At 38.0% G+C, this 23,822-nt stretch overlaps 1 protein-coding gene across 4 annotated transcripts in view; it reads right to left on the bottom strand.

Moving 5' to 3' along the window:
- UGGT1 (UDP-glucose glycoprotein glucosyltransferase 1) overlaps window positions 1-23,822 on the bottom strand; it is a 130,522-nt gene that overhangs the window by 68,966 nt on the left and 37,734 nt on the right. For all 4 annotated transcript variants that reach the window (XM_048214150.2, XM_026510242.4, XM_026510241.4 and 1 more), the window contains 6 exons: window positions 14,516-14,607; window positions 12,777-12,927; window positions 10,771-10,890; window positions 9,368-9,453; window positions 4,648-4,783; window positions 2,598-2,729 (listed from right to left, as the gene is read on the bottom strand). In XM_048214150.2, coding sequence (XP_048070107.1) covers window positions 2,598-2,729; window positions 4,648-4,783; window positions 9,368-9,453; window positions 10,771-10,890; window positions 12,777-12,927; window positions 14,516-14,607 — 717 coding nt within the window. The remainder of the gene's footprint in view (window positions 1-2,597; window positions 2,730-4,647; window positions 4,784-9,367; window positions 9,454-10,770; window positions 10,891-12,776; window positions 12,928-14,515; window positions 14,608-23,822) is intronic.

Below are 23,822 nucleotides of genomic sequence, written 5' to 3' on the forward strand. Positions count from 1 at the left end.
TTATTGCATCATGGACTCCATCAAGAAGCCTACCCATTAGCTACGGGGGACACTTCATCCACAGATCCCATTTATGGCTCATGGACACACCCACCTACACTCACCCTCACCCTGTGGCCAGCTCCCTGTGTATGCTCCTGACAGTGGTGGCAAGAGTGAGCTTTACCAGATGGCTTGTGAACTAGCACAGAAAGCCAGCCCAAACATGTGGGTCAGAGAGACAAAATACTGGAGCATTAAGTCCACCTTAGGGAAAACAAAAAGAAGGGCAGCCAGCACCCAGCCTTGGGCACTGTAGAATCGAAAAGTTAGGCATGCTTAAGAATTCTGTACACAAGTATGGAGCGTATGTATCCACAGATGGCCTGAGAAAGCCTCAGAATTCCTAGCAGGTGTGAGAAAAGGTACTTCTCTCCTAAAGGCAGTTAGTAGAGACTGTGGGAGGTGACTGCTACCTCAAATGCAAAAAAGCAACACAAAACTGCAAGGAACATCAAGAAAGCATGATAGCACCAAAGGATCACAATAATCTTTCAGTAACCAATTCCAAAGAAATGGATATCTGTGAATTACCCAAAGATGAATTCAAAAGTTGTTTAAAGGGAAACTCAATTACAAGAAAACATAGAAAAATAATTGAACAAAATTCAAAAAAAAAACCCCACAAATGAAATTTCACTTTTAATGAGAGACAGAAATCATAAAAAAGAACCAAACAGATATTCTGAAGCCAAAGAATACAATAAATGAAAAGAAAAATGAAATAGCATTAATATCAGAATGGATCAAGCAGAAAAAAGAATCTGTGAGTCAGAAGACAGGAACTTTGAAATTATCCAGAGGAGAACAAGAACAAAAAGAATTAAAGAAATATTATCTAGATGATTTACAAATTACTAGAGCTCCAGAAGGAGACAAGAGGATAGAGAAAGGATCAAAAACTTATTTAAAGAAATAATGGCTGAGAAGTCCCCAAATCTGGGGAGAGATTTGATACTGAAGTTCATGAAGCTTACAGGTTACCAAACAAAATCAACTTAAAGAGATCCTCTGCAAGACACATTATAATAAAACTGTCAAAAATAAAAGACAAAGTCTTAAAAGTGGCAACAGAAAACACGCTTGTAATAACTCTCAAGGGAAACAGACAACACCACAATATGAGTAGAGGAATTCAAAACCTCACTATCAACAACGGATAATCCAAACAGAAATTAGTAAGGAAACACTGGAATTTAATTATACTTTAAACCAAATGGATCTAAAAGACATATATAGAATATTCCATCCAACGGCAGCAGAATACACGGCTTCTTAAGCACATACGAAATATTCTAGAAATCAGTAACATGAGGAAAGCTGGAAAATTTGCAAATATGTAGAAATTAAACAACAAACTCCTTAATCAGTGAGTCAAAGAATAAATCAAAAGTGAAATAAAGAAACATTTTGAAAAACAAAAATGGAAACATACTGCACCAAAACTTACAGGATGCAGCAAAAATAGTTCTGATAAGGAATTTTATAGTGATAAATACCGACATTAAGAAAAAAGAAAGATCTCGAATAAGAAGCCTAACTTTACACCACCAGGCACCAGGTAAAAAAAGAACTAAACCCAAATTTAGCTGAAGGAAAAAAACAAAGATCAGAGATCAGAAAAACAAATAGAAAAGTTCAATGAAACTAAGCTGTTTTTTCAAAAGATAAAATCGGCAAAAAGCCTTTTGCTAGACAAATAAAGAGAAAAAAAATTAGATAAAATCAGAACTGACACCACATTTCTGTGGTACAAAGGATCATGAGACTTCTATGAACAATTTATGGAGAGAAGAAATGGATACACTTCTAGAAGCATACAACCTACCAAGACTGAACCATGAAGAAACATGTCCTTCACTTAAAAGTAAAAAAAGTTTGTAAATACATTTTTATTGTTTTAAATTAAAATATCTCAGAAATGTTTTTAGATTCCTTGCTTAAACATTTATTTTCAATAAACTGACTAGCTTGTTCCTGCCTGTAACAGATAAAGGTCCTTTTACTGTATTTAATGTCTCACAAAAAATAGTATTATCTTTAAATAAAAATTTTAAATATTTCCCTATAAACTTATTATCAAACTTTGCCATTCTGTTAACTACATGTCTTAATATATTTTTATCTTTAGCCGAAACAACATCAATATAAGTCATATCCTGGCAAGCATACATCATACACTTCTAATAGCTTTTATGTGGAACATACATCACACAAGTACTACCACTGCACTGTGTAAAAGAAATCTGTTTTTCAATTTAATAGTTAATATGCCAGCTAAAAATGAATGACTGAAATATAAGCTGAAATTTAAATTGAAATATAACGCACTGAAATATAACTGAAATTGAAATATAAATATAAGAATGAAATATATTGAAATTGAAATATAAATTGCATTCACAAACACAGAAAAGTAACCTGGTTTTTAAACTGTTAAATGCTAAGTACCTAAATACTTTAACCACTACTACCTTTATTAATAACAACTCCCCAAAAAAGGGAGGTAAGGAAAGCATACTGTTGCGGTCCAATGAGAAGTGCCAAGAATTTCTTACCTTCCGATTCCGATCATAAGCAGAGTCAATCCCCAAAATGCTATTCACTTCAACATATGGATACTTCTTCTCTAGGACACTGACCACATGTTCAACTTTTACTTTTTCTCCAGTCCTTACTTTGTTATATATCTGAAGAAAAGAAAAATGAGGCAACCAAACACACTTTTAAATTCAAATTTCAGAATGTTTATTACAAAAGATTTCTTTTGTAGAGGGAAAACATGGCTATTTTTCTTGAAAGCTAAAATGGAACATGTTAGCAATTCTCCATTTTTCATATACTTCCTTATTACATTAGAAACTACATATTCTTAAAATGACCCAATCAGTTCAAACTCACATTAAGTCTCAAATGCAAAAATGTGTTAATTTTTTAAAAATCTGAATATCTTTACATAATCCTTAAAATAAGAACTCATGGCCAGGATGCTTAGGGGGGCGAAACTTATAAAATATGTATGGCAAAATCCTTGTTTTTAAAAGCAAATATAAAACAAATAACACAACTGTGTCTGTATACAGTTAAACACCTAGAAGGATATAAGACAACCTTCTAATAGTGGTTGCCTCTAAGGAGCAGGATTAGGAAATGGAAAGACAGAGAAATTTTAAATTGATACACTTTAATATTATTTTTTAAAAATTTTTAAAATAAACACACAATGTTTTTGCTGTTGCAAATAAAAATTTGAAAAAATGAAAACTCATATACATATACACCCGTCATATATACAGCTGTGGGGGTGGGGGAACAACTTTAAAAAGAAGACATTAAAACACATCCTCAGCAACTTCTTCTGATCTTATTTCTGCCTCTATGGACCTATTGCTAACCACCCTTCACCATCATCTCTCACAGAGATCCCAGCAACAGCTCACCAATCACTATCCCTGCCACTGTCTTTACCCTCCATCAGACCCATCTCCATACATGCATCAGAATGATGTTTTTAACTGGAGTTTAACCTCTGCAAACTGGACACTCATCGCATGGCCTGACAGCCTCGATGACTAGGTTCCCCTCTCAGCTCTGCTTGCGCCACACAGACAAAGGAATCACTACCTCTGATTTGCAGCCATTGTTCAACTGACTCCTGTTTTTCCTCCTACACTGAGCTGGGACAACTTCCTACTCCACAACAATGCTATCCCTAGAGGAGTGAGGTCCTAGTGCTGCCACAGTTGGCTGTGCTTCCCACATTACATTAACCATCTGCATGGACATGTCCCCCACTAGACTGTAAGGTCTTTGAGGACAGAGGTGAAGTCTTATTCTTCTTTGTATCCCTTGCAGCTAGTACCAGGCCTGGCAAATGGTAAGTCTTTAATAGATGTTAGCCAAATAAATAAATGAACATTTTAACTAATAAAAAATGCCCCAGACTGAATCTCTAAACAATAAACATAACAAACATAATAAACAGCAGGCTGACATGTTTACAGGTTAAAAAATAAGTGGTAAAAATCAACTGCTTCAAAGATAGTTTTTAATAATTACCACTAATCTGTAAGCAAAAGAACTGTTACTTATAAATTTTTTATATTCAAAAATAGAAGAAAAAGAAAATAAAAGAGTTCCTTGTTTGAACCTGAGAAAGTATCTACAGTATATTTAAAACTCAGGGCATTTCAGTTCCCAAGGTAAAAAATAAGGAGAAAACAGACAACAAGAATTTATGATTTGATATTAATTAAATTAAAATACCATAAAGACCTTAAAAGGAAAAAAAGCAAACATTTTTTTAAACAAGCAGAAAACATCACATTTACCAAAAAAGAAAAAAGAAAAAAATTAATTAGTGATTTCAAGTCACCAAAAGGCAGAAGACTAAGGTACATTAGTAGAGGTCCTAAGAAATCTTATCTTAGCTGAAATCACAGCAATCTATTATTAACATCAGTGAACCAGTAAAAGCAATGCTTAAATATAAAACACAAAGGTTCAGAGAATAATAATTTACAGAAATATAAAATTCTCTTAACTTATACTATTTTTTAGAGTAAGTTACATTAAGAAAATTATTCACCATTTTGACTGAAAACATACATGTATCAGAGTTTGGAAGGCATGATAATCATCCACTTCTTGGGCAACATAATTATACGCTCTCAGAATAGCCACTCCAGCATCTTGCATCCCATCAACATCTTCAGAGTCATTAACCACAAAGATTAAACCAATTCTGGGGGAGAGGGGGAAGGGGAAAAAGAAGAAAAAGAAACTTATCTCAAAAATGAATCATCGAACTTTACATCAAAAACCAGGGATGTACTGTATGGTGACTAACAATATAATAAAAAATTATTATTATAAAAAAAATGCAACTGGTTAAAAGGAATGGCATCCTTGTATCCCACTCACATACTGTAACTTCCTCTACTGAAAACTTCCGCTCCTGAAAAGCACAGTTCACATCCTACTCTAATACAGCTGGCAAAGGCATTCATCACTTACAGAATAGAAAAGCAGGTTCCCAAAGATGGCTTAGACTTTTCAACTGTTAAAGCACATTGTTTCCCATGGTGAAAGGCCTTTACTGACATGAAGGGTTTGCTATAGTTTTAGATGGAGATTTTGTTGTTTTTAAGCAAAAATTAGGGGAAGTGAACATTTTCAGAATGTGAAAATATATAAAAAGGGGGGTGGATTTTGAGATTAACATAGGCAAGATGAAAATCATAGGTAAATGGAAAACATAAAAATTTTCACTGTTATCTGTTAGCAAAAAGCTACAACCAAGGTTAATGTTTATCACATTTTAAAATTTAAATTAATTTAAAAGAATGAATCACAAAAAGATACCATTACACATCTACAAACTGGCAAAAAAAACAAAACAAAAAACAAAAACTCGCACTGGCCAATACAGAAGTCACTAGCCTACATATTGGAGTAAATATAATTCAACTGAGAATGGACAGTCTTTTTAACAAATGGTGATGGTACGGAATATCCACAATGCAAAAAAACAAATCTAGGCAGAAACCTTATACCGCTCACAAAACATTAACTCAAAATGGATCATAAACATGAATGTAAAACACAGAACTATAAAATTCCTAGAAAACAACACAGAAAATTTAGGTCATCTTGGTGCCCTTTAACAGACGACTGGATTAAGAAGTTGTGGTCCATATATACAATGGAATATTACTCAGCTATCAGAAAGAACGAGTTCTCAACATTTGCTGCAACATGGACGGCACTGGAGGAGATGATGCTAAGTGAAATAAGTCAAGCAGAGAAAGACAACTATCATATGATTTCTCTCATCTATGGAACATAAGAACTAGGATGATCGGTAGGGGAAGAAAGGGATAAAGAAAGGGGGCGGTAATCAGAAGGGGGAATGAAGCATGAGAGACTATGGACTATGAGAAACAAACTGAGGGCCTCAGAGGGGAGGAGGGTGGGGGAATGGGATAGACCGGTGATGGGTAGTAAGGAGGGCACATATTGCATGGTGCACTGGGTGTTATACGCAACTAATGAATCATCGAGCCTTGCATCGGAAACCGGGGATGTACTGTATGGTGACTAACATAATAAAAAATTATTAAAAAAAAAAAAAAAGAAAATTTAGGTCATCTTGGGTTGGACAATGACTTACTAGATCTAACAAGCAAAAACATGATCAATGACCAAAAAAAAAAAAAGACGCACTAAACTTCATTGACTTCTGCTCTGTCAAAGATACCATTAAGAGAAGGAAAACAAGCCACAGACTGGCAGAAACCCTGTAAGAAACTGAGAAATATGTATCTGATAAAGGACAGATATCCAAAATATACGAAGAACTCTTAAAACTCAACAACAACAAAAAGTTTCAAATGGACAAAAGATCTGAATTGGTATCTCAGCAACCAAGGCACACAGTTGGCAAATAAGCAAAAAAAAAAGAAAAGAAAAAAGCTCAACATCATGTAATTAGGGAATTTCAAATTAAAACCACAATGGGATCCCATTGCACAACAATCAGAATGGATAAAATCCAAAACATTGACAACACCAAATTCTGGAGAGAATGTGGAGCAACAGGAACTCATTGCTGGTAAGAACGCAAAATAGTAGAACCACTTCAGAGACAGTGTGGCAATTTCTTAGAAAACAAAACACTTTTTACCATAAGATATAGCAATTGTGTCCCTTGGTATATACCCAAATGAGCTGAAAACTTATGTCCATACAAAAATCTACACACAGATGTTTACAGCAAATTTATTTATAATTGCCCAAACTTGGAAGCAACCAAGATGTTTACCAATAGGTGACTGGATTAAAAAAACAACAACAACAAAAAAAAAACCCACTAGAGTACATCTATATAACAGAATATTATTTGGTGATAAAATGAAATGGTCTACCAAGCCGTAAAAAGACATAGACAAACCTTAAAAGCATACTGCTAAATGAAAAAAAAAAAAAAAAAGAAAGCCCACCTAATAAAGATATATACATGTCCCAAGTCTGGTAAGGGCAAAACAATAGAGACAATAAAGAGACCAGTGGTTGCCAGCAGTTGAGAGGGAAGAACAAAGAGGTGGGGCACGGAGGATTCTGTAGGATCGTGTGATGGTGAAAACATGTCATTATACATTTGTCAAAACCCACAGACTATACAATGCAAACAATGAACCATAATGTAAACTATGAACTTTAGTTAATAATAATGTATCAATATGGGCTAATTAATTAACACTGCTCTAAAAGATACAAAGTCTATTAATTAAAAAAAGAAAAAGGTAAAGCCTAAAAATAGAAGAAGAAAATACAAGAAGATACATATCAAATATCATGCTCTCCTGAGGTATGTGGAGAGTGTGTATATATGTAGATGGTGGTGGCAAGAGGGTTTGTTTATAGATAAAAATTGTGTGTTTTTTAAAATCCCACTGATAACAGATATCATATGAGTGGGCTCCAGGCAGAAATGACCTAAATGTTACCCTTATGAAAACAAAAATAAGAGCTAAATATCTCCTCACAAAGGAATTCCCTTTTCCACGTTTCCAGTTTTTAGAAGGGGCATCAGAGTTTTTCTGTAAGCTAGGGTTCTTCAGACTTCTACAGGCACAGACTCCCTGTGGTACTAGGGAGTCTCCCAGATTTGTCCCCTCCTCTCCTTAGCCTGTCAACACCCTAGTCTAACACATCAAGGGAAACAAAGACTAAAACAACAGCCAGTCTGCCTTGGGTTTCTCCACCAACTACGTATGCCAACACGTGTCTCTACTGCCTATGAGTTACGTGTCTTCTCACCTACCCTCACAATGTAAAAACCACATTCCCTCTCCTTGTCCCTCAATGCAATTCAATAAATACTTACTTAGTGCCCATCGTGTACCATGGGCCAACAACTTCAGTGTTCTTTTATTTCCCTTTTAATCAAAATATAGCTCTGGCTGCAATCCAGTAGTTTAGTCCTCCATAAAGCAGGCGGTATTCATATTTTACATGAAAAATATCACTAAAAATCTCTGCTCTTCCATCAACAAAAACCCTCTATTTTCTTCAAAGCTTAACTACTATCCAACTGTTCTGTGAAACCCCTGTCCCTCCCAAGTATCTTAGTTCATAATCTTTTGCTTCCCTGAAATTCTAAAGCACTATGACTAGGACATAACCTAGCATCTGATCAAATATTTTCTTAAAGTGTCTGAAAGTATGCACAGTCTTTTTCCAAGAAGGTAAGAATACAGTTTAGAAACTATCCACAGCATTTAGCTCAGTGCTGGGTACGGAACACACAGTATTTGTTAGCTAGACTTCTCTATTTTCATGTTTTCTAAGAATTCAAATTTTGGTCGACATTATTCAGAATATAAGTGAAAATGGGCGCCTGGGTGGCTCAGTTGGTTAAGCGTACCTTTGGCTCAGGTCATGATCCCAGGGTCCTGGGATCGAGTCCTGCATTGGGCTCCCTGATCCGTGCGGTGTCTGCTTCTCCCTCTACCCTTCCCCTTGCTCATGATCTCTATCTCTCACTCTCTCTCTCTAATAAATAAACAAAATCTTTTTAAAAAAAGAATATAAGTGAAGATATCTTAGCATGTATTCATAAAGCATTAAAACACTGTTCTTAAAAAAAGCACAGTGGAAAACCCAGACATTCAAGTACCCTGTTGGTAGATTTGGCAATGCAAATAAAACAAGTATGTCTGCATCTACAAAAAGCTGCATGTAGGGGCACCCGGGTGGCTCAGTCGGTTAAGCGTCTGCCTTCAGCTCAGGTCATGATTCCAGGGTCCTGGGACCGAGCCCCGCATTGGGCTCCCTGCTCAGCGGGAAGCCTGCTTCTCCCTCTCCCGCTCCCCCTGCTTGTGTTCCCCCTCTCGCTGTGTGTCTCTCTGTATCAAATAAATAACTAAAATCTTAAAAAAAAAAAAAAAAAAAAAAAAAGCTGCATGTACACTTAGTCCTTGGCAGTCTAAAAAAGTTGTTGGCAAAGCTCTTTATCTCCACCGAAAAGGGAAATAGGCTTTGTGATGCGGACACTTACCTAGGAAAACTCCCTTTCACTGGGAAGCAAGCTGAGACCACAAACTATTTTTACATGGGCTATTTATTAATAATTCAATGGCAGTAAGCTTTTATTCATTGAGAATCAAATTTTCTACCCCAAAAGATACTGCTTCATACTTAAATAAAAGATACAACTGCCATTAATGATCCGACTATTAAATATCCAGTAGCACCAGACTTACATTTAAGAATGACAAAACCTCAGCTAATTAGACATATATCATCCAATCAATACCAGTGTTACCTTAGTGGTATATGATTACTGAGGAACATCTCAGCTGTGTTAATCAACTCTGCTGTGGTCTCATGAGCAGGATCAATTATGAAAACCTGTAAAGGGGAAGGGGGAAGGGAACACACAAAATGAAATTTATTCAAATGTCACAGGGCCAATAATAATGCTGTTACTCTTTGCACTTGAAAGTAATCTTTTTCCAGCGACTCTTGAACCACATGAAAGAGGAGTAACACAAACAGCAGTTTCCCTCCCTAATGTTCAAAAGAATGCAGTACTGAAATATGAAGTGATTTCCTCATGATGTTCTGCTAATAACATGGGAATTGTGTTCCAGATTACTAACACCTATAGTTTTACTACACCTAAAAAAAACCCATTTTATTAACTCTCCTACCTTAGAAAATGGAGATTATCTTTTTTGTGTATTCATTTCTAAGCATCTCTGAATTAAGAATTCATTTAGAACTCAATTTTTAGATCACAATAATAGCTATCATGTATTAAGGTCTCATGATGTGCTTTAAATACGTATATAATCCCATTTAATAAAGTTCAGATATATAGTATGAAAAAGAGAATGAAATTTTGACTGGGAAGGAAAAAAAGTGGTTTTAAGAGTAAGACAAGTACAGAGAACAGTCTCCCTTGCAAGTTCTGGGGAAGGAGACCTGCCCCCAATCTCTTTAAGAGCAAATGGTGGAAGAGGAAGAAATGAGAGGGAAAAAGAGACCCAACTAAGAAACCTCCTCCTCTCCCTCTCTAAAGCAGTGAAATAAGGAATTAACAAGTAGGAGCTCACAGACAGATTTATTTAAATTTTAGATATTAAGATATTAAAGGAAAAGAGTAGCAGCATATTCATCTTCTGAGTAAAACTATCTTAAAACTAAAATAAGGGGCGCCCGTGCTGCACAGTCGGCTAAAGGTCTGACTTCTTGGTTTCGGCTCAAGTTGTGATCTCAGAGTCATGCCATCAAGCCCCACATCAGGCTCCATGCTCAGTGCAGAGTCTGCTTAAGATTCTCTCTCCCTCCTTCTCCCTCTACTCCCCCCCCCCAACTCTTGCTTGCAAGCTCTCTCGCTCAATCTCTCTCTAAAATAAATAAATAAATCTTAAAAAACTAAAACAACATGGCCTAAACTTTCAGGTTAAGGATGAGGAACATTTCTTTACAAGCTGATGGCGGCAGTATTGCCACTATGACATCTCACAGCCTTACACATGATCAAAACATTTAAAAACCCTTCAGTTTGAATATGGAGGTAGAAAAAGATCATATTTAGTGGTCATAGTGGTGGGAGAAGCAATTAGTACAGGAGAGAAATGAACGGTCTAAATATGGCTGAAAGGTAGGGAAGAGGACAAGGGAGAAACAGCTCATCACCAGACAGTAAGTAGTTTTACTCACCATGTTATGCAAATTTTTCCTGATCTGCCGGATAACACCAGGAAAGGTGGGTCGAAGCAACTCTTGCAGACTAGAAGGCCATGAATTATATCTGCTGTCAACCTCCAAATTGTTGATCCACTAGGAAAAAAACAGCACAACATGGTGCATATACTTGAGCCACTATTAGTGAAATCACCAGAAATAACAGTAAGACTTGAAATGATTTTAAGAAGAATCACATGGGAAAAACCATTTTCAAAAATACAAAGATCTAGTAGAAAAATGAATGACTAAAACACAAGCCACAGAACAGAAGATATTTGCAACCTACAAAACCAATAAAGGACTAGTATCAAGACTATGTACAGAAATCTAACACATTAATAAAAAATGGTCCGCAACATATAAGAAATGAAAATAAGCCACAGATATGAAGAAATTTACAGAGGAAATTAAACAGGCCAATTAACACAGGGAAAGATGCAAATCTTCACTAAATTAGAAACTAAAACCACAGCGAAATTTCACACTCATTAAATTGAAAAAATTTTAATATTTGTCAATATCCAAGAATAGGCAAGGAAATAGAGCAATTGGAACTCTCACCCAATGCTGGTGCCTGAAACAGTCACTTTAGAGAAGTACTCTAGTTCTAGGTATCCATCCTAAATAAATTCTCACATATATGCACAGAGAGAGAGGTACAAAAGGGTATAGTACTGCTTGTGACAGCAAAAAACTGGATACAACTTAATTCCATAAAGGGAGCAGTGAGTAAACAGTATGTAACATTTCTACAAAAAGGACAAGGTGGGAAAGTATGTGAACATAACCTTGTTTGTGTAAACAGAGTATTTCTGAAAGGATACACAAGTAATTGATAATGCCTGTTACTTCTAGGGAGAAAAACTGGACAGCTGGGTGATGAGGTATGGGTATGATGACATACCCTTCTGTATGTCCTGACTTTTAAACTGTAATTGTACAAAAGATCTTTTTTTAATAAGCAAAATATAAAACATGATAGGATAAAATAGATCTATATGGGTCAAACTATGTGAGTCCTGACAAAATTGCTGAGTAACAAGGAAAATGATGAAGGACACTGCTATGGCATTTTTCAAATTTTCAAAACATACAATAGGAAATAAAGTAATAAAGTAAGGGACAGGAGGAATGTACACCTACTTACAAAGAGCAATCAGCTGCAGGGAGGAAAGGGGTGGAAGTAAAAGAGGATTTGGACAGAAACATTGTTTTCTTCCAAGAAAATAAGATCTGACACAAAATGATTAAATGTTAACATGTACTAAGTATGGTGATGGGCTATACTGTTATTAATTATATTAATCTCTTTACTCTTTGTAATTAAAAATGTTTTTAACAAGAAAACAAATGATGTAACAATATTCATCAAAATAAAAACTACATTACCTAGGGAGAACTCAAGTAATGATCATCTACATTCTACATAATTTCTTTTGAAAAAAATTCCCCACAATAAATGCAGTACAGAAACCAAGAAAAAAGGACAGGAGGGTCAAGGGTGTGCCAGGCACACCTGTAACAACATTCTTCCTTTGACCATACAAGGAGACAGAGGCTCAGAGACACCAATAGAGCAGATATTAATCTATATAAATTCTTCACATACAAAATAATCAAAGTTCTTTTAAAGAAGGATATTGGCGAAAAAAAAAAAATCACACAGAACTTGTATGCAACTGAGAAAATACAAACTTAGCATTCTTTTTCCCAAGAGATACTCAGCCGAATCCTAGGGGGATACAAAACTGGAAAAATCACTGTCTTAATCACATTAAACATAATAATTCAACTTTTTGGAGGATTTAAGGGACTACTTTATTATATATACAGAGTCCCAAATAAGCAGCTGTTGTAAATCACTGTATGATGCCAATATAAGAGATGGCAGAAGTAACCTACCTCTCACGAAACACAAATGAGAAAACCATAATAAAATGCCTGGCCAGAATGCCCCCAGGACACTCCAGAATACCTACGGAAATAGCAGGACTCCGGATGTCGACAGCATAGTCGGCCTCAGAGGGCTGGATGTTCAGTTTCAAAACATTATGCAGCGAAAGGCCTTCTATTCCCAATCTGTGCAGACCCTCCATTACCCGAGCTTCATTCCTCAAAACATCAAACAGACTGGGGGGGGGGGGAGGTATTTAGTAGAAAAAGTTAAAAAAACAAACAAACAAACAAACCCTCACCATGAAAAAATTTATCAGTTCAAACTCAATGCCCTGTTCAAACTAGCCAAGAAATCAAAAAAGGGAGCTCTTCCCTTTGCTTCATCTTGTCAAAATATACAGAACGAAGTAGGTAGGACTTGCTTCTTATTTATACTTACCAACGTATCTATCAGGTATAAAATTACCTCTAAATATAAACACACAATTTGAGGATGAAATAATCCTCACCTGAATTTTATACTACATGTTTAAAAAAAAAAAATGATGGTAACTTCTCTGTATTATTTCTATATAAATCTACAATTATCTCATAACTAAAAATTTATTTTAAAAAATAACTACATTATATAGATTTAACATAAGTTACAACATCAGTGTCAATTTACAAGGTGCACACATATACAACCACAGTAAAAGGTCTGGAAGAATTTATACTCAACATAAAGGTTTGCTAGGGAAGGTAGAAAAGATGGGAAGGAAGAAGAAATAAGCCAGGATGAAGACTTGACTTTTCTTAGTTCTTTTATTTTGTCTATCACTTAAAACTGTTTAAATAAGCCAAGTACTCAATCTGTAAACTCTGAAAAATTAAAGACATAGGTGTATATTTTTTACTTTAAAAAAATACAATCTTTTTAAAGCGTCCACATCCATTTTACTAACTTTTTACTGGCTCTGAAAAGCAGGAGGAGGACATAAAAGCTCAATTAAAATAATTAATGTGAAAAATACTATTGTGGGAACTGGTTCTTCTGAAGCACTAGCCATAGCTTTTGTTTTTACTATTATGAAGCCACAGTGTCAACTGTGTCAATCTCAATTCCAAGGACAAAATCTGAATTCTACCAAACTATCCACCCCCCGCCTCAAAATTCATAAGGCCAATTTAGAGCAAGTTAGCCCTGAACCCCATTTTAGCAACACAAAAAGGTAGATATTCTTTTTTTTTTTAAGATTTATTTATCCATTTGAAAAAGAAAAGAGAGAGAGAGCACGGGAGGGACAAAGGGAGAGGGAAAGAGAAACTCAAGCAGGCTCCACGTGGGGCTCAATGTCATGAGATTACAACTCTGAGATCATGACCTGAGCTAAAACCATCAGTCAGCCACTTAACAGACTATGGCACCCAAGTGCCCCTAGATATTCAAATAATGTATGTAAAATGGAACACCTTCTGAGATATGGGAGGCAGAGGCAGTATTTTGAATAAACCTACTTTACACTATTTCCAGAAGTCAAAGAACCCACTCACACTCTTTTTTTATGGATAAGAGGAAAACTATAGCTCTAAAAAAGGGCATCCTCAAAAGACACTAAGGCCTTCAATGTCCAAGGCCTTGAATGTACATTATGATAACAAATGACATTATTATCGTGTCCATCCCAGTCATCCACCCAGGACTCAGGACTCACTACTCACTGCACCTGGTAAGCCAATAGGCTTTGCAATGTGCCATGTCAAGTAGGAAAAACAATCTGAACATGCTATAAGGAGCTAACATTATAAAACCTTTTCAGAGAATAAAAAATATTATCCATACCTGAATATATCCTGTGTATCTAAATCAATATGAAGTCCATTGATGAAGAGCGCGCAATCTCCAGGCTGTAATCCTAAAGTTCCCTTGAAATACTAAAATATTTTTAAAAAATTGTTAAGGAGCAGAAAGAGAACATTTAACAAAAATTTCCATGTTTCTGACTTTAGTATATGTACAAACGTTGCATCCTCTTATTTATTACAGGAAACCCTAAGGCTGGGTTAAGATTTCCTTTTATGTACTCCCACAGACTATTATCATTTACTGCATTGCAATGAAACTGCTAGTTCATGTGAAATACATGACTCCTCCCTTCTTCCTTCCAACTACGATTAATACAACTGTTTCCTATAATGTCAGGGGAAGGAGGAGGAGGGAGATTGGTTAAATAAGCCAAGCGCTGAGGGTCACTTTTCATGTAAGAGGACTTCTATTACTACTTCCTATTTGTGATGCCAACCAAGGTGGCGACAGCAGTCACTAACAGCTGGGCCTTCCTGATGAACTCCAGGGATCTAATCTAAAAGGGTTTCAAAACCCCACACCTCCCTTAAACCTTCAAACTAATGCACACTAAGAAACTGAGTTGCTGCCCTGAAGACAGTAGCCACATGCAACCTAACTGTCCAAGACCTGATCTCCATGGGGCCCTTCAACTGCTGCTCCCTAAGACAGTGGCTCCCTGACACACAGGTGACTGTGCAGTCCCTGCAGCCCTTCAGACCTGCCTGACCCATCAGACACACTGCTTGGATGCCATGCTGTAGCTTCTATTGACTTCTATTCTTTCCGTTTAATTACTCTTTCCTTCCAAGGAAACTGGGACTACTATTCATATTCCACACCACAGGGAGCTAATCCACACAGCAAAGGGAAAAAACTACTCAGATATTAGGGACAGAACTTAAGCCCTTAGTTCTCACAGGGCGGGGAAAAGGAGGACAGGGACTGTTGAGCTCCCTTCATTTCCCAGTAGTCAGCAGACTAATAGAAGTAAACTTTAAGGCCCAGTATTGCATGGGTAAAGCATAAAATAATGAGGAGGCCACACCTTTTGCTTCTTTGCCCTGCAAGTATTAAACTGCAAGTAAAATAAGGGAAAATGGAGAGTTGCATCAATTCAGAATAGGAATTTCTTACATGGGAAAGAAAAACTCCATGTCCACTCACACCCAAGCTGTACACCCTATGACTATAAGAAACAGTGACTCTGAGCTGCTAAACACGACTCATATCTACTTCAAGATCTGGGTGCTGGTAACAGAGCAAAGTTCACTTTGTGAAAATTGATCACACTAAAGATTGTGGGTTTGTGCACATTTTTGCATGTGTTGTATACTTTCGTATTTTATACTTTAACAAAATATTTAATTTTAAAAAACCCCAAAGAATCAAGGAAGTACTACAGTCTATATAATTTAATATTTTGTTCTCTTGCAGGGGAAAGTAGCCCTAAAAATTAGATAATATTGGTACTGTTATTCTGGAAATCAAAAATGAGGTAAATAAAAACTGTTAATAAGGTTTCTTCAACTTAGTAAATATTTTAGATAAATTTGGTTTACTTATTCCTCAGATCTATTTAATTAATATCTCATACGTAAAAGTTTAAAAAATCTGGGGTAAAGATAGTAGACTGAGCATAAGCATTTCTTTTTTTCCGTCCTGAAACTCTCTTGAAATATCAGTTTTTTAAAAAGGGACTTTTATAAAGTTATAAATCCACAACAAAGAGGACAAAAAAGAAAAAGGACAATTAATTCTGGAAGGTGGAAAGGAGATGCATGAGTACCAACTGTCTTAGCAATCCCAAGAAAGTTGTATGCCAGGCCAAAAGTGGGAAAAGCCAACAGAAACCACAAGTCATCCTGTGGACCTCCTCAAAAGGCTCAAGAATTGACAGTACAAAGAACACATGTATGAAGGTGTAATAACTAGGCTAAAAAAAGCGTGCTGTAAAGATAAGAGCCCTCAGACTGCCCTGATTTCACACAGTAAGGTGACTGCTGTCATGACTCCCTCTACTCCAGAAAAATGGAGGCTCATTCCCTGCAAAGAGTGAAAGACAGAACCTGGGAACTTTGGGAAATGAAGCACAACTGAGGGCAGGGACCCCATACTGCGGACTGAGTGGAAGTTCCCGAATGTTCTTCCTACTGGGCTTCTACCACTCAGGCAGCCAGACTTTACCCTCCAGGCAGAAGATCAGAAGATCCTTTTCTGGAGACTGAATAGCTCAAGAGGAAAGGTACCAGGATACTGACACTGGGGTGAACAAGGAAAAGGCCATACCAGGAGAGCCTACCATCAAAAAGCCTCATCCTTAAGGCTTCCCATCAGTTCTTTACTGCCTCACTCTCTTCAATATGAGCAGAACGTGTAAGGAAAGCCTTCAACATTAAAGACAAGAGGCCAAAACAAAAAGAAAGTCAACTTAAAAGAAAACAGATGGTGCAAGAGAGAAGAAAACATACACATGCACCACTGCTAGAGTCAGAAAAATATAAGAACACCATAAAAAGAAGAATCTAAGAACAAGAACCCTTAGAAATTAAAGATTTGAAAACTAAAGGAAAAATATCAACAAAGGAGTTGAAAATCTTTCCCAGAAAGTTTTAAAATAAAGCATAAAAGAACTGGAAAACAGGAAATAAAATGTATTTTTTAATTAGGACAAACTAGTCGAGGCAATGAAATAACTTAAAAATGAAGAATTCCAGATTTTGGAGGGAGAAAAGATGGCGGAGGAGTAGGTGACCCCTTTTTCAGCTGCTCCCCTGAGTCGAGCTGGATAGGTACCAGATCATCCTGAACACCCACGGAATCAGCCTGAGACACAGGAAGATACATCTGGATCTCTACAAATGAACATCTCCAGCGCTGAGTATTGAGGTTCGAAGCGGGGAGCCGTGAAACCGCGCACAGATAAAACGGAAGGGGGAGGGAGCTGCCGTGTTTGGGCGCCGGGAAGCGGTAGCCACCTGCACTGGGGAGTGGGCCAGACTTGCAGACCGACACCCGTGAGAAAACAGACTGAGACCGAGAGCCTGGGAACGCACGTGCGACCAGTCTGAAAAGCAGAGCTCCAGAGCGCTCCCTGGAACCAGAATAAAAGCGGGAGCTCAGGAGCAGGCGAGCGTCCAGACTGACAACCGGAGCACCGGAGCGCACACTCGAACTAGGCTGAAACTGAGAGCTCGGGAGCGCGTGCGCAACCAGACTGAAAACCTGCGCTCCAGAGCGCGCGGGAACCACACTGAAACAGGGAGATCAGGACCGCGCGTGGGAACCGGGGGCAACTGGCGGTGTTAAAAGCACAAAGGACAGAGATGTACTGGCCCTGTAAGTGAGGGCTGGAAGACAACCCGGGACGCTGCAGGGTTTTTGTTAGCACCAAAAGAAACAGAGTTAAAGAGGCCAAGAGAGCTCAGTGGAAAGTGGACTGTGATCTCTCTGTTCTGAGACAGAGGCGAGGATTCAGCCACTGCTGCTCTGACTCTCAGAAGACCAACAGAAAACCACTGGGGAAAACCACCAGAGAACAAAAGCCCGGAAATACCGGCTCACATTGTGCCAATTCCCATCCCCCCTCGCAGGGGATAGGACAACTCTACCCAAACAGGGTTGCCTGAGTATCAGCGTGGCAGGCCCCTCCCCTAGAAGGCAGGCTGAAAAATCAGGAAGCCCACATACCAAAGGTCCCGATAAAACAAGCGCGCACTGCCTGGGTCCTGGTCAATAATTTGGGCTCTGTGCAACCCCGCAACCGCTCCTCATCAGAATGACAAGGAAGACAAACCCTCAGCAAAAAAAGGAGACAGAGACTGTGGCCTCTGCCACAGAAATAATAGATATGGATATAACTAAATTGTCAGAAATGGAGTTCAGAGTAACAATGGTCTAGGGGCGCCTGGGTAGTGCAGTCGTTAAGGCGTCTGCCTTCGGCTCAGGGCGTGATCCCGGCGTTCCGGGATCGAGTCCCACATCGGGCTCCTCTGCTGGGAGCCTGCTTCTTCCTCTCCCGCTCCCCCTGCCTGTGTTCCCTCTCTCGCTGGCTGTCTCTATCTCTGTCAAATAAATAAAAATAAAATCTTTAAAAAAAAAAAAAAAAAAAAAAAAAACAATGGTCTAGATGATGTGTAGGCTTGAAAAAAATATTAACGAAAATATTAACGAGAATATAGAATCTCTAAGGGTGGAAATGAGAGCGAATCTGGCAGAAATTAAAAATACTATGAATCAACTACAGTCTAAAGTAATGCTCTAATGGCCAGGGTAAATGAGTCAGAAGAACAAATTAGTGAATTGAGGATGGGATGGTAGAAGAGAAAGTTAACACAGAAACTTGGCTCAGAAAAATCCAATCTCAAGAATGTAGATTACGGAGGATTACTGACTCAAAGAAACGTTCCAGTGTCAGAATCATCGGCATCCCCAAGGCAGAGGAGAGAGAGAGAGGTCTAGAAGAGATATTTGAACAAATTGTAGCTGAGAACTTCGCTAATCTGGCAAAGGATACAAGCAAAGGATACAAGCATTCGTGTCCAAGAGGCAGAGAGGACCCCTCCCAAGGTCAATGACAACAGACCTACACCACGTCACGTCATAGTGCATTTCGCAAATATAGATCCAAGGATACAGTATTGAAAGTGGCCAGTGGGAAGAAAATCCTTAAGAGGTAAAAATATCAGAATAACGTCAGACCTGTCTACAGAGACCTGGAAGGCTAGGAAGGGTTGGAGGCGTATTTTCAAAGCTCTATCTGAGAAGAACATGCAGCCAAAGATCCTTTATCCAGCAAGGCTGTCATTCAGAATTGATGGAGAGATAAGGACCTTCCAGGATCAGCAGAAACTGACAGCATTTGTAACCACCAAACCAGCCCTACATGAGATGTTAAGGGGGGGTTCTATAAAAGTAAAAAGGCCCCAAGAGTGATACGGAACAGAAATTTACAATCTATAGAAACAAAGACTTCACAGGCAAGAGGACATCATTAAAATCATATCTCTCAATAACCACTCTCAATGTCAATGGCCTAAATGCTCCCATAATGCCACAGGGTTGCAGATTGGATAAAAAGACATGACCCATCCATTTGCTGTCTACAAGAGACTCATTCTTTTTTTTTTTTTTTTCAAGATTTTATTTATTTATTTGACAGAGATAGAGACAGCCAGTGAGAGAGGGAACACAAGCAGGGGGAGTGGGAGAGGAAGAAGCAGGCTCATAGCGGAGGAGCCTGATGTGGGGCTCGATCCCATAATGCCGGGATCACGCCCTGAGCCGAAGGCAGACGCTTAACCGCTGTGCCACCCAGGCGCCCCTACAAGAGACTCATTCTGAACCTAAACATACATCCAGAATGAAAGTGAAGGGATGGAGAACAATTTTCCATGCCAACGGACCTCAAAAGAAAGCTGGGGAAGTAATTCTCATATCAGACAGATCAGATTTTAAACTAAAGACTGTTGTTAGAGATACAGAAGGACACTATATTATTCTTAAAGGACGTATCCAACAAGTGGATATGACAATTATAAATATCTATGCCCCCAACAGGGGAATAGCTCTTAACCAGAATAAAGAGACATATATATAATAATACATTAATAGTAGGGGGCCTCAACACTCCGCTCTCAGAAATAGACAGATCACCTAAGCAGAAAATCAACAAAGAAACAAGAGCTTTCAATGACATACTAGACCACATGGACATCATAGATATATACAGAACACTACACCCCAGAACAACAGAATACTCATTCTTTTCAATTGCACATGGAACGTTCTCCAGAATAGACCATAAACTGGGTCACAAAACAGGTATCAACTGATACCAAAAGACTGAAATTATTCCATGCATATTCTCAGACCACAACGCTTTGAACCTGGAACTCAACCACAAGGAAAAATTTGGAAGAAGCTCAAACACTTGGAAACTAAGAACCATCCTGCTCAAGAATGATTGGGTAAACCAGGAAATTAAAAATCATTTTAAACAATTTATGGAGACCAACAAGAATGAAAACACAACAGTCCAAAACCTATGGGACACTGCAAAGGCAGTCCTAAGGGGGAAATACATAGCCATCCAAGCCTCACTCAAAAGAATAGAAAAATCTAAAACGCAGTTTTTACATTCTCACCTCAAGAAGCTGGAGCTGGAACAGAAGAACAGCCCTAACCCATGCATGAGAAAGCAGCTGATCAAGATTAGAGCAGAGATCAATGAATTAGAAACCAGGAGCACAGTAGAGCAGATCAACAGAACTAGAAGCTGGTTCTTTGAAAGAATAAATAAGATCGATAAGCCACTGGCCAGACTTATTCAAAAGAATAGAGAAAGGGCCCCAATTTATAAAATTAAGAATGAAAGGGGAAAGATCACGACCAACACCAATGCAATAGGAAGGATCATTAGAAACTTTTATCAACAGCTTTATGCCAATAAATTAAACAACCTGGAAGAAATGGATGCCTTCCTGGAAACCTATGAACTACCAAGACAGAAACAGGAAGAAATTGATTATTTAAACAGACCGATTAATTATGATGAGATTGAAGCAGTGATCAAAAACCTCCCGAAAAACAAGAGTCCAGGGCCTACGGATTCCCCAGGGAATTCTACCAAACATTCAAAGAAGAAATAATACCTGTTCTCCTGAAGCTGTTTCAAAAAATAGAAACAGAAGGAAAACTACCAAACTCATTCTATGAGGCCAGTATTATCTTGATCCCCAAACCAGGCAAAGACCCCCTCAAAAAGGAGAATTACAGACCGATTTCCCTGATGAATATGGACGCCAAAATTCTCCACAAGATCCTAGCTAATACAATCCAAAAGTACATTGAAAGGATTATCCATTAAGACCAAGTGGGATTCATCCCTGCGATGCAACAGTGGTTCAACATTCGCAAATCGATCAGTGTGATAGATTATATCACACTGAAAAAAGCCAAGAATCATATGATCCTCTCAATAGATGCAGAAAAAGCATTTGACAAACTACAGCATCCTTTCCTGGTTAAAACCCTTCAGAGTGTAGGGATAGAGGGTACATTCCTCAATCTCATAAAAACCATCTATGAAAAGCCTACAGCAAATATCATTCTCAATGGGGAAAAGCTGGAAGCCTTTCCCTTAAGATCAGGAACACCACAAGGATGCCCACTCTCCCCATTTTTATTCAACATAGTACTAGAAGTTCTTGCAACAGCAATCAGACAACAAAAAGGGATAAAAGGTATCCAAATTGGCAAAGAAGAAGTTGAACTGTCTGTCTTCGCAGCTGACATGATACTCTATATGGAAAACCCAAAAGACTCCACCCCCGAACTACTAGAACTTATAGAGCAATTCAGTAATGTGGCGGGATACAAAGTCAATGCTCAGAAATCAGTTGCATTTCTATACACGAACAATGAGACTGAAGAAAGAGAAATTTGGGAACCCATTCCATTTACAATAGCACCAAAAATTATATGTTATCTAAGAATTAACTTAACCAGAGACGTAAAGGATCTATATTCTAGAAACTACAAATCACTCTTGAAAGACATTGAAGAAGACACAAAAAGATGGAAAAATATTCCATGCTCATGGATCGGAAGAATAAACATAGGTAAAATGTCTATGCTACCCAGAGCAATCTACACTTTCAATGCCATCCCGATCAAAACACCAATGACATTTTTCGAAGAACTGAAACAAACAGCCCTTAAATTTGTGTGGAACCAGGAAAGGCCACAAATCGCCAAGAAATTGTTGATAAGGAAAAACAAAGCTGGGGGCATCACACTGCTGAATTTCAAGCTATACGACAAAGCTGTGATCACAAAAAGAGCATGGTACTGGCACAAAAACAGACACATAGACTAATGGAACAGAAAGAGAACCCAGAAATGGACCCTTGGCTCTTTGGGCAACTAATCGTTGACAAAGCAGGAAAAAAATCCAGTGGAAACAAGACAGTCTCTTCAATAAATGGAGCTGGGAAAATTGGACAGCTATATGCAAAAGAATGAAATGTGACTACTCTCTCACACCATACACAAAGATAAACTCCAAATGGATGAAAGACCTCGATGAGAGACAGGAATCCATCAGAATCCTAGAGGAGAACATAGGCTGCAACCTCTTTGACATCGGCCGCAGCAACTTTTTTCATGACATATCTCTAAAGGCAAGAGAAACAAAAGAAAAAATGAACTTCTAGGGGATTCATCAAGATAAAAAGCTTCTGCACAGCCAAGAAAACAGTAAAAAAAAAAAAAAACCAAAAAAAAAAACTATGAGGCAGCCCACGGAATGGGAAAAGATACTTGCAAATGACACTGTAGATAAAAGACTGGTATCCAAGATCTACAAAGAACTTCTCAAACTCAATACGCGAGAAACAAATAAATCAAAAAATGGGCAGAAGATATGAACACACTTTTCCAATGAAGACCTAAAAATGGCTAACAGACACATGAAAAAATGTTCAAAATCATTAGCCATCAGGGAAATTCAAATCAAAACCACCTTGAGATACCACCTTACGCCAGTTAGAATGGCAAAAATGGACAAGGCAGGAAACAAATGTTGGAGAGGATGTGGAGAAAGGGAATCCCTCCTACATTGTTGGTGGGAATGTAAGTTGGTACAGCCACTTTGGAAAATAGCATGGAGTCCCTTAAGAAGTTAAAAATTGAGCTACCCTATGATCCAGCAATTGCACTACTGGGTATTTACCCCGAAAATACAGACGTAGTGAAGAGAAGGGCCATATGCACCCCAATGCTCATAGCAGCTCTGTCCACAATGGCTGAATTGTGGAAGGAGCCGAGATGCCCTTCAACAGATGACTGGATTAAGAAGATGTGGTCCATATATACAGTGGAATATTAGCCATCAGAAAGAAGGATTACCCAGCATTTGTAGCAACATGGGCAGGACTGGAGGAGATTATGCTAAGTGAAATATGTCAAACAGAGAAAGACAATTATCATATGGTTTCACTCATTTATGGAACATAAGAAATAGCAGGGAGATTGGTAGAAGGAAGGGAAGAATGAAGGGGGAGTAAACAGAAGGGGGAATGAACCACGAGAGTCTATGGACTCTGGGAAACAAACTGAGGGCTTCAGAGGGGAGGAGGTTAGGGAACTGGGATAGGCCAGTGACGGGTATTAAGGAGGGCAGATATTGCATGGTGCACTGGGTGTTATATGCAAGTAATGAATCATGGAACACTACATCAAAAACTAGGGATGTACTGTATGGTGACTTATATAATAAAAAATTATTATAAAAAAATGAAGA

The sequence above is a fragment of the Ursus arctos genome, unplaced genomic scaffold, assembly GCF_023065955.2.
Source record: "Ursus arctos isolate Adak ecotype North America unplaced genomic scaffold, UrsArc2.0 scaffold_1, whole genome shotgun sequence".
Lineage (NCBI taxonomy): Eukaryota > Metazoa > Chordata > Mammalia > Carnivora > Ursidae > Ursus > Ursus arctos.